Source organism: Nicotiana tomentosiformis, chromosome 3 (assembly GCF_000390325.3).
Source record: "Nicotiana tomentosiformis chromosome 3, ASM39032v3, whole genome shotgun sequence".
Lineage (NCBI taxonomy): Eukaryota > Viridiplantae > Streptophyta > Magnoliopsida > Solanales > Solanaceae > Nicotiana > Nicotiana tomentosiformis.
Genome location: NC_090814.1, coordinates 46,775,692 through 46,788,225, shown reverse-complemented (window position 1 = coordinate 46,788,225; position 12,534 = coordinate 46,775,692). Strand labels below are relative to the sequence as shown.

The 12,534-nt window shown below is 39.7% G+C and overlaps 1 protein-coding gene across 1 annotated transcript; it reads left to right on the top strand.

The window, feature by feature from the left end:
• The first annotated feature begins 11,658 nt into the window (after nt 1–11,658).
• LOC138907750 (uncharacterized) lies at nt 11,659–12,018 on the top strand. Its single transcript, XM_070198358.1, has one exon. The coding sequence runs from the start codon at nt 11,659–11,661 to the stop codon at nt 12,016–12,018; it is 360 nt and encodes a 119-aa protein (XP_070054459.1).
• The last annotated feature ends 516 nt before the right edge of the window (nt 12,019–12,534 follow it).

The window sequence follows — 12,534 nt, the reverse complement described above, 5'->3', positions numbered from 1 at the left end:
GTCAAATTCTATAAAACAAAGGGAACATGTAATTAACAAGAAGCTATTCGACTTTACAGTCTCACGGGACGGACCAAATCACCATCCCCCACGGTGCACGCCCACACGCCCGTCACCTAGCATGTGCGTCACCTCCAAATAATCACATCATACCAAAATCCGGGATTTCATACCCTCAAGACCAGATTTAAGACTGTTACTTAACTCAAACCACGCAAAATCCTACTCCGAAATGCCTTTGCCCCTCGAATCAGTCTCCAAATGCCCCGAATCTAGCCACAAGCAATAGGATAATAATCAATATAGGCTAAAGGAATTAATTCCACAAGAAAAACACAAAATTATAAGCCAAAATCTGACATAGGCTCAACCCGACCCCTCCAGGCCCACGTCTCGAAATCCAACAAAAGTCACAAAACCCGAAAGCCGATTCACTCATACCAAAATTATCAAAATCCGATATCAAAATCTCAATCAAAACCCAAAATCCTAGTAAAGAATCGTTAGTGGGATATAACCAAAATCTCAATGAAATTAGTGATAGATTAGTGGTATATAACCAAAATCAAGTGAAGAATCGTTACCCAATTGATGTCTCTAAAAATCCCTCAAAATCTCGCCCAAATCCGAGCTCTCAAACTCAAGTTTTGATAAAAATAGCCAAACCCTCTTTTTTGAAATCTTATATTCTGCCCAGGCAAATCCTTCTCCGCGAACGCGATACCCTTGTCGCGAATGCGAAGACCACTCAGCTCAATCCTATGGGAACGCGGGACGAACGTCGCAAACGCATAGGCAAAAAGGCCTGGGGTCCCAGCCGCTCAGCTTCCTCTACCCGAACGCGATCCCCTTCTCGCGTTTACGATGCACTGCCTAATAACTCCTTCGCGAACGCGACTCCCACTTAGCGAACGAGAAGAAAAATCTTCCTCCTGCCTCCAGCTCCTCTTCGCGAACGCGAGGAAGGAAACCAACAACTGGGAAAACCAGAAAATCTGCTATCTTTCACAAGTCCAAAATGATCCATTAAGCATCCGAAACTCACCCGAGGACCCCAGGACCTCAACCAAACATACCAACCAGTCCTAAAACACCGTACAAACTTAGTCGAGCCCTTAAATCACATAAAAACAACAAAAGCACGAATCACCCTCCAATCCAAATTTAATGAACTTGAAACTTCAAATTTCTACAACCGATGCCGAAACCTATCAAACCACGTCCGCTTGAACTCAAATTTAGCACACAAGTCATATTCAACATTACGGACCTACTCCAACTTCCGGAATCGGTATCCGACCAGATATCAAAAAGTCCACTTCCGGTCAAAATCTCCAAAAATTTGACTTTCGCCATTTCAAGCCTAATTCTACTACGGACCTCCAAATCACATTCCGAACACGCTCCTAAGTCCAAAATCACTCAACGGAGCTAATGGAACTGACAGAACTCCATTCCGGAGCCGTCTACACACAGTTCTGACTACGGTCAAAATCCTAAGACTTAAGCTTTTATTTTAGGGACTAAGTGTCCCAAATCACTCCGAAATCACAAAAAAACGTCCCGACAAGTCTCATAAGCAGAAAGGGATATGGGGGAAGCAGAAAATAGGGGATAATACACTCAAAAAAACCGGCCGGGTTGTTACATAAGCCGACTTCGTCGTCATCATATAAGCATTGTAACTCTCATATTTGGAAATCAATATTCTACAAGAAAATAGACAACACCTCCCCTATTTGTACTACATTCCATATGTTACCAAAAGTCACCAAACATCCCAAACAACAACAATATAATTCACAATAAGCTCTCCGATTACTTCAACAACCATTTTGAGCGGCAAGCTCGATTTACGATTAACAAAATATGGTTTGAATCTAATTCCTTTTCCATGAATCTGCCTACAACATCTATTACATCATACATATGCTTACCATATCATTTTCAGCCCAAAACATTATAAGAATAATCTTCAAATATAGCCCACATGCCTAACATCTTAACCTTTATCGTCAACCTCTTATTTTTCATGTTATCTTCTTCAATCAACTTAATTAGCACATATATAATCTTAACAACAACAGCCATTACATAATCGAACTATTTATAACAGTTTCTAGCCACAACAAACTATATATATAGCCCACAAAAAGAGATAACGATTCCTTATGCCATGTCAATTACTATCTTGTAGATTTCCTCTCCAACAACTCAACCAACACATTACTAACCTTAAAAACAACCAAGAACATGATTTACCTACCTTGGGCATTAGATACAACTTGAAATCCCGAGCTGTTGTAGCTCACAACAACCCTCAATCACATCACAACACTATAGGAGTTGTATTGTCTTCTTGAATCAACCTTTGTGTTCAAGTTGGTGTGTAAACACTTGTATTTCGCCTTAAAACTCTAATATATATGAAAGAGGGACAGATTCTTAGCTTAATAAACAAGAAAAACATGAAATCTGATGTTACTTACCTTTGAAGAACCCTCCAAAACTGCCACAAGATGAAGAACTACGATCTAGCAAGCACCACGAGATTTCTAGTGTTGGATTCATGTTTTTATCTTAGGTTTTCAACCTAGAATCACGGAGGAACCCTTGGAGAGAATTTAGGAGTGTTTAAGAACTGTTTTGGACGAGAAAAATGAGTTAAAATGACTTAGCATTGACTTAAATACAAACATGAGGTTTACACCGACTTTGTGGGTCCCATGGGAGCTGCTTGTGCAGTCTCGCAAAAACGTAAATATCTCTTTACTCCAATGTCGTATCGATGAACGGTTAAATGAGTTAGAAACTAGACTTGTAGATATTCAATTTTGTAGGTATATCACCCCTTAATTCAAAGTATATTTGGAGAAAAGCTCAGCTACATTTGACCTAATATTTAGCACATTTATGAATGTAACTTGTGAGGACTTTTGCCAACCTTTGTTCCACAACTCGATTGACTTCAAAAATAACACACGGCTATCATATAACAAACATAACTCATAAAATAACCTCCTTATCTAAGCACCCTAGTATCACTCTAAAAGTACATGTTATAACATTCCCAACTTGTCGACTTTCAATGAAACTTATTTTCTTCAATTCGTTTAGCTTCTAAGCCTTCCAACCCTCTTGGTACTTGTTATTCATGATCTTAAATGTTTGTAAACTCCAAGATAACACTATTAACTTACTTTATATACTTCCAAATAATCTCATTTCTGAGCTTACGTCATTTATAGAGTGTATACAATATTGTAATGAGACTGTTATTACAAGACCATTTCTTCTTCAAGTTACTATACTTAGGTTGAAGCCTTCTTGCTTATTTCCTCAGCTAGTCTTTCATTGCAGTACTTGACGGAATTTTTGATGTTCTTGCTCACCTATAATTATCCCTTGTTACTTACCTCAACGCCCTTGTGTTCGTAGGGTTGCTTCTGTACTGAAATTTTTATTACTGTCTTCCGAGTGGCATTCTCTTTTATTTCCGTAACACTTATACGGTACCTTTAACTATCCCAACTCCTATCTTAATATTTCTCAAGGATCACGATGTCATCATATCCGCGAGACTGAATTACCTATGTTGGGGTTCACTACGTTTATCTTGCACGATCTGTTGATTTTTCTATATCTTGTTGTCTATCTATAACTAGACTCTTCCTGAATCAACTACAGACTACTCGTTGGTCCATTCTATATCTATATTCTGCGTAACCCCTCTTGGGTTATGTCCTTTGTCTTAACTTACCTCTCGCACTGGCTCCTTATCTATCAAGTGTTCATTCGCACTTTATCCTTACCGGGAACTCTTACTGCCACTCCCTAGCATCGTGCTTGCATAATGTTCTAGTGTCGCGACATATCGGTAGGATCTAAATAAATGCAACCCCATCCCTTTCACTTTTTTACCACATTCTTCCTTTACCATTCCGTTGTTACCTGAACCACTTAACTCCGACTTAATACCACATCACACCATCTTCCCCCCTTTAGGGGAGTACTAAGATCTAGTGCTACGACGATCTACCTTTAAATGTTTTACCTCTTCATCTTTTTCGTCTTTTCACATCATCAATGACCCTTACTACCCTTATGGTAACCCTTATGTACCAGGGATAACTGAATTCCTTATGCACAAGGGTCACACCTAGTATAACTAGCACACTTAGTCCTTTAAGCTTAACTCTGCTCACAGTGCTTGCTTTAGGGACGCGTCTTCCATAATGAACTTTAAAGGTTATTCTTCTGTTGTCCATTCTATTATTGCAGGAACGCGATTTCTAAAATTCTCACGATGCTGACTATTATCAAATCCTTCGTCCTCTAATTCATGTTCAATTTATCTTGTTCACTAGCCCATACTGATTTCTATTACTCCGGGGGTCTAACTTTCCCTTCTGATAATCACGTTGGAGTCGCCACCTCATTTCTTGAAATAAAGATACGACTTTATGGCTTATACAGTTTTATTGTCTCAAGGCCTTTCATCTCTTGTCTTTTCCTTCACTTGACTATAGACTCTTTCATTCTGTCATATTTTGATTTACCATTATCACTCATTTATTACATATTAATCATAATGCTTTACTTACTCTCTTCTGATTCTCCAGCTAATATTTCTGTCTACCACTTTATTCTAAAAACTTCAATAGAATATTCTTTCGCTTTTAGCTCCACTTGCTCCATCCACTAGCTCTTCGGGTCGCCTAACATTCTCTCTTAACTAGGGACAAGAGTCATACTAAGGTAAATATTTATCCATTCTAGGATTCAAGTGCCTATCTTCTGAAAATTTTGTACATTCTAGTATTCATATCCGACTGTACTGTTCTAGTGTGCACGACCTGGGTGTATGACAAGGAGAACTATTACCACGTTTGTAATATCCTTCGAAAATGTCAGATAACGCTAACAATCCATCCACCATTTTGGGTTACTATAATCCCATCTGGATCTTGTAGTCCCATCCTTCTCATAAACTATATCTGTTAGCTCCCATAGGTCATAACTGAGATAAGTGTGGTCAATTGTATATATCTCTGTTACTGTTGAAAGCAACTCAGAATGCTTATATTTCACTGCCTGAATTGTAAATACTGATAATCTTCACTAATTGGGTACCTCGTACCCTTCTTCACCTTGCTTCTTTTTCTTGTTGAAACTTCTATCTACCTTCTGATTCTCTCGTTGATTTTTACCATATGGTGGATAGATATTCATGCCTTAGGGATCCTTATCAAGAAACTTAGACGTCTTAGTACACATATGATTCTATGAAGACCTTACATTTACTCATCATAAGCATGATGTGAAATCGAGTTCCTCTGACTCAACTCTTCCACAACCACATTCAATCTCTTACCACTGTTTTTCTGGATGTAGGTATCATTGTATTATGAATAAAATAGAATTTAGGAGTTTGAAATCTTACAACTAAGATCTACCACACGATCTAGAGTAAGAAGAAATAGTAACAATCCTAAATGCCCTGTATCCTCCTGCTTTATGTGGTGCACAACACACCCATAAACAAGACTCTACTAGACACGGCTTATAGACTCCCTAGGACAGAACTGCTCTGATACCACTTTTGTCACGACCTAAATCGAAGAGCCGTGATGGGTACCCGGTGCCTAAATCAACCGAGTACCAACGTAACATATCCTTCTTATCATACTATCATGTGTATATTAGCCGAAGTGGCCGTCATGATATAACAAAAATTAAACATAAGAGAATACTCGACATAGGACGACCCAACATTGTATACAAACTTATACATGTTATATACATGCCTATAGGATTGAAATGATCATTTGTACACTCAAAACATAAGCCGAAAAGGCCATACAATCACCCATATATATGACATATATCTACAAGCCTCTAAGAGTACATAAACATCATAAAGGTCGGGTCAGGGCCCCGCCATACCAATCAATACATGTCCAAAGCATACTGACCAAATAGGCAACTCCAGAGCAAGTGGAGTGCACCAACACCTTCCGCTGAGCTGATAGCCTACTAGGAGGACTGTCAACCTGTCTATTGGGACCTACGGGCATGAAACACAGCATCCCCAGGCAAATGGGACTTCCGTACAAATAAAGTACTGAGTATGTAAGTAATGAAAAGCAGTATATAAAAGGCATGAAAGAAACATGGAGTAAAGATCTCAACCTGTAAGTCTGAATAGCTCTGTGAATCATGAAACATTTATAATGTCATGCATATGCATATAAATGTCATATCATGCATAGGTATATATGTACATAACATCATCAACCCTCTGAGGGCATCCCATCATATCATCTCGGCCTTTGTGGGAAAAATCATCAACGTATACCAGCTGATTAGATGGTGGTGGGTAAATAATGCCATAACCTTTCGCCATACCTCATATACATATAATATATGTGTATATAACGCCATTTGGTCATGGTCAATGTACAAGTATAAATGAATGCATTGCCTAAGAAGTAAGTCAGTAAGATCTCTTAGGATGTCATAAAATCAATATGCCTTCGGTTAATATCACAAAATAAACTTTATCAACTTATGTATTTTCTGAGACCCATGAACATATGATATAATAATAGGACATATGGGGAATCAAAAACAAAGGCAACCATAGTACTTCTAAGAATAGAGTCATTTGTGAAAGTTGAGTGTTTAGTCATTTCGTTGTATCATATGGATCATGCCAAAAGGAAAGATGGGATAGACTTAACATACTTTTGAAATCTTCTATCCAATCTTCAAGCAAGCTCAATATGATCTTCTTACGTCTAGAATGAGTAAACCGACTTCGTCATCATCATATAAGCGTTGTAACTCTCATACTTGGAAACCAATATTCTACAAGAAAACATACAACACCTCCCCTATTTGTACTACATCCCATATGTTACCAAAAGCCACCAAACAGCCCAAACAACAACAATATAATTCACAATAAGCTCTCCGATTACTTCAACAACCATTTTGAGTGGCAAGCTCGATTTACGATTAACAAAATATGGTTTGAATCCAATTCCTTTTCCATCAATCTGCCTACAACATCTATAGCATCATACTTATGCTTACCATATAATTTTCAGTTCAAAACATCATAAAAATAATCTTCAAATATAGTCCACACGCCTCGCACCTTAACCTTTATCGTCAACCTCTTTTTTTCATGTTGTCTTCTTCAGTCAACTTAATTAGCACATATATAATCTTAACAAAAGCAGCCATAACATAATCGAACTATTTATAACAGTTTCCATCCACAACAAACTATATAGCCTCAACACAGCCCACAAAAAGAGATAATGATTCCTTATGCCATGTCAATTACTATCTTGTAGATTTCCTCTCGAACAACTCAACCAACACATGATTAAACTTAAGAACAACCAAGAAAATGATTTACTTACCTTAGGAAGTATATACAACTTGAAATCCCCAACTGGTGTAGCTCACAACAACCCTTAATCACACCACAACACTATAGGAGTTGTATTCTCTTCTTGAATCAACTTTTGTGTTCAAGTTGGTGTGTAAACACTTGTATTTCGCCTTTAAACTCTAATATATATAAAGGTGGGACAGCTTCTTATCTTAATAAACAAGAACAACATGGAATCTGAGGTTACTTACCTTTGAAGAACCCTCCAAAACCGCCACAAGATGAAGAACTACGATCTAGCAAGCACCACGGGATTTCTAGCGTTGGATTCATGTTTGTATCTTAGGTTTTCACCCTAGAATCATGGAGGAACCCTTGGAGAGAATTTAGGAGGGTTTAGGAACTGTTTGTGATGAGAAAAATGAGTTAAAACGACTTAGCATTGACTTAAATACAAGCGGGAGTTTTACACCGACTTTGTGGGTCCCATGGGAGCTGCTTGCGCAGTCTCTTAAAAATGCGAATATCTCTCTACTCCAATGTCTGATAGGCGAATGGTTAAATGAGTTAGAAATTAGACTCGTAGATAGTCAATTTGATAGGTAGATAACCCCGTAATTCCAAGTATATTTGGAGAAAAGCTCAGCTACATTTGACCTAATTTTCAACACATTTATGAATGTAACTTGTGAGGACCTTTGCCAACTTTTGTTCCACAACTCGCTTGACTTCAAACATAACACACGGCTATCATACAAAAAAAATAACTCATAACATAACCTCCTTATCATTTTAAGCACCCTAGTATCACTCTAAAATTACATGTTATAATATTTCTAACTTGTCGACTTTCGACGAAACTTATTTTCATCAATTCATTTAGCTTCTAAGCCTTCCAACCCTCTTGGTACTTATTATTCATGATCTTAATTATTTGTAACCTCCAAGGTAACACTATTAACTTACTTTATATACTTCCAAATATAATCTCATTTCTGAGCTTACATCAACTGACTTACGACGTACTCTCATGTACAAAAACATGGAGTGTAACACCTAGTATACCTTTAAATATTAGGTGACGACTCTCTTTTATCAACAATAGGGAGACCACTAGTTGAATCTTGTTTTGACTCATGCAAAATAGGGTGCAACAACATGGGCAACTCTGCTGGGGATTTTCACACTTAGGTTCTTACCTTTGTAGACTTATACTAGATCTGGAATTTAGGGATGTTTGTTTACATACTGCTCTAATTGTGCTTAATATTGCAAATATATGCTTACTTGTCTTACTTACCTGTTTAGCTTGTGCTTATTTATCTACTTTAATATTAGTACTGTTATCCCAATAATCTCTTACTACTTTTATACACTGTCATCATATTCTTTTCTATTGAGTCTTGTCTGTACACTATAACACACAGTGGTACGCAAGGTTATTTTTTACACCCCTCCGAACCTTCTTTCAAAATTCTCTAGTTTCAGAGAACGGATTTGTTAGGTCAACTGACATAATGTCACGCAATGTTCAATCCAACTCCAAAATTAGGAAACACTCTACTCTAGCAAACATAAGTCATACTGCATAAGCCTTAGGTGAGTTGGTCCTTGGTCATGCACCCAATGACATGCCTTTTGTGGAACGCCGAACCTATCTGGATAAGACGCTAAAGATCCAGATCAAACACTTACCAAACCATTTCACCTCCTCAGAATGGAAATCAACCACAACCTCCCCGAAATTAATATGGTCATGGGTGCACCACACAAGCTGAAGCAAAGGTGGAGAAATATCCGCCGGGACCATGGAGATGAGATCAGAATGCACTTGGGAGCACTGACCCCTTTGATTAACATTCGGGCTGACAAAGTCCTTACTAGACTGCTGATAAAATTCTAGGACCTAGATAAGGTAGCTTTCAAGTTTGTCGACTGTGAATTGACACCAATTGGAGGAAGTCACTAGCTTCACAGAGTTACCGTTTGCTGGGAGAAAGTCAATACTGCTTGTTGTCATTATCGGCCATAGGTTTCTTCATGCATTGGGTCTGACAAATAGCAGTAATCTGAGAAACATTGAAGACGGTTGGGTGAGCTTGGACCAGTTGTTCGATAGGTTCGTACATCGGGAAAGTTACGATTGGCATATGGAGGAGTTTCAATACGATCAAGAAACCTGGGAGAGTCGCCGTCCCTTAATCTTCTCTTTGGAACTGTTGGGATTACTGGACTTCCCCCAAAGGGAAGGACGAATCAACATCAACTTGCTTCCCCTGGTCGTGGAAACATTTCGGGGAAATCTCCAAGTCGCCCTGGTCCCCATGATATTAGCAAAGACATTCTGAACATTGTCAGCATGTTCTAGGGGATATGACTTTTTCAAAGGCTACAACCTACTACTCCAGATATGGGCCATAGGACATTTCTTTCAGAGGGAGGCGATCGTCGACTATTTTGTGGGCATCAACAACATGATAAGGACATACAGCGAGAGAATGAGGCACTGGGTCTCACCGCATGGGCAAGAGGAATGGAGAGACATACTGACCCATTTGACTGGAGAATGGGTGAACTGGATGCTTTCGTGGTTAAGTGGCAGGGCAATTTTAAGGACCCCTGGAAAATACTTCATCGAGCTAGTGGGACTTGAAGGTGTTCATTAGCATGCACCTCTGCAGGATCTAAGGCAATTTGGTCTGATTCAAGACATACCCCTCTAGTCGAGGATAACTCTCTATGAAGATCACACAACGAACAAATCCCGAACCCAAGGGTGAGGAGACTTCAAGATGAATAAAATGACTTGATTGTGATGCCAATGGGTCAGAATTCCCGGTGCACTCCTGAATACTTCGTGTGGATCAATGAGGAGGATGAGTTGGCTCAATCGAGCAATAAAGGATTGGCCAGATTAGAGGATTTAGAAGCAACTCTACAAATATATCACGAGATTTTTCCTCATTATATCATTTACCATAACCATACATCGGCAAGTGGTACCAGGGACGACCGACCATATGCTGCCACCTCCGAAGAGGATCCTGAAGAAGATCCTGAGTACAACAATGACGAAGAGGAAGAAGAATTTGAAGAGGACCCTGAGGAGGAGCCTGGAGAAGAAAGCTTGGGTGGTGACTCCGGAGATGATTATTAGTGGTTTTCCCTTTATTTTGTACTCTTTACCTTGTACCCTTTTTAATTTCCCTAAGGTCAAGCCTGTATGCCCATGTAATCTTGTGAATGTTGAAAGACAATGTTGTAACCATCTCTCCCGCCTATTGTAATCCAAAGCCTATCAATGAAAAAACCAAAGTTTGCTCCGGATCTAAACATGTCAAAATATGATTGTTCGTCAAACATTTGCGACATAGGCCTACCTCCGGCAAAGAGAGGTCCATACGCATCTTATGAATGCATTTATTTGATAACATGAACTAACTGGCATGTGTGCTTATATTTGTGCAATCTATGAGACTAACTTCTCTACCCTTTTCCTTTTTTCTCGCTTTATTTATTTATTGTTATTCACTGAAAACAAAGGTTGGTTTGTGTTGACACGTAAAACTGGCTGAACCACTGTACAATCTGAGATCAAAAGGAAAGATGTCTGTAACCGACGAACTAGCCGGAAATGCTCTAGTAATAGACGACAACCCAGGACAATCGAGGGAGAAGGACGGTACCGGAAATGATGAGCACGTTGCCAGAATGGCATAGGAAATGGAATCACTAAGAGAAGAAATACAACATATTTGGGAACTGGCACACTTGGCTGTGATGATGCTTCCGAACCACCCCTCTTCCCCTCATTAGACTCAATCCCTGATAATTTCCCTTCAACTACTCGACAAACAAATAGTACCCCAACCACAGTCACTACAAATCCCACAACCCAAGTTATACCACCGGTAACCACCGCAATTCCACCAAATCCTCCTATACATACCTCTTATGTTGCGGATTATGTCCAGACACCACAAAATATACCATCTACCACCAACTTAGCTCACACCCCTCCTCGTGACAATGTCACTTTTGTCAACACTCAGAACTGGCACATACCTACGGTACACACCGCCACACATGAGTGGTATGTTCCTTCTGTATATGCTACCCCAGAGCCCGCCTTTATAGCACCCGTCACGGTTAGAGTGTCATACGAGATCGATCAATATGCCGAGATGGATAAAGAAGCAAAGTACAAGGAAGAAGAGTCAGTGTCAGAGCAGTTGCGAGTGTTTAGAAAATAGATGAAGAATCTCCAGGTTGCTCGAGATAGCGAGAGCCTGGATTATGAAGACTTGTGTATACATCCCAATGTTGACATGCCTGCAGGGTATACGCCTCCAAAGTTTGACATCTTCGATGGAATGAGTGATCCCCATGCGCATTTGAGAGCCTACTGTGACAAGCTGGTTAGGGTAGGAAGAAATGAAAAGCTGAGATTGAAGTTATTTATAAGGAGTCTGACAGGAGAAACGCTTACTTGGTATACTCAGCACGACCCCAGAAATTGGAGAGAGTGGCAAGACATGGCAGAGGATTTTATTAACCATTTTTGGTTTAATATCGAGATCACTCCAGACACGTTCACCCTAGTGAATATGTAGAAGAAACCATCAGAGTCATTTCAGGAGTATGCCCGCCGCTGGAGGTCGGAGGCTGCCAGGACCCAACCCCCACAAGATGATAATGAGCTAACCAACTATTTCATCAGGGCCCAAGAGGGGATATACTTTGAAAATATGATGGGTCAGAAATTTCCCGAGCTGTTAAGATGGGAGACTTTTTGGAAGAAGGAATCAAATCAGGCAAGATACAGCCGATGGTCGTGCTGCAAGCCGCCAGCAAGACACTTCAGTCCGGTTCTATGAACTGTGGAAAGAAGAAGAAATAAGAAGTAACAATTTTTCCGTACAATCAGTCCAGTCCACCTCGCAGAAACAACCCCTACCCCATGAACACCCATCCTTCACACCAACCCACCTACGCTCCAGTATACAACACACAACTGTACTACGCTGCTCAGCCGAAATACAACCCACCTCGAGCCCATATAAATCTAAACCCACCACGACCATGCACTCCAGTCTAAACAACCACCCATCAAAATCGATCTGCCTATG

Excerpts from the sequence above, each read along its gene's own strand:
- LOC138907750 (XM_070198358.1), top strand. The coding sequence starts at position 11,659 with ATGAAGAATCTCCAGGTTGCTCGAGATAGCGAGAGCCTGGATTATGAA.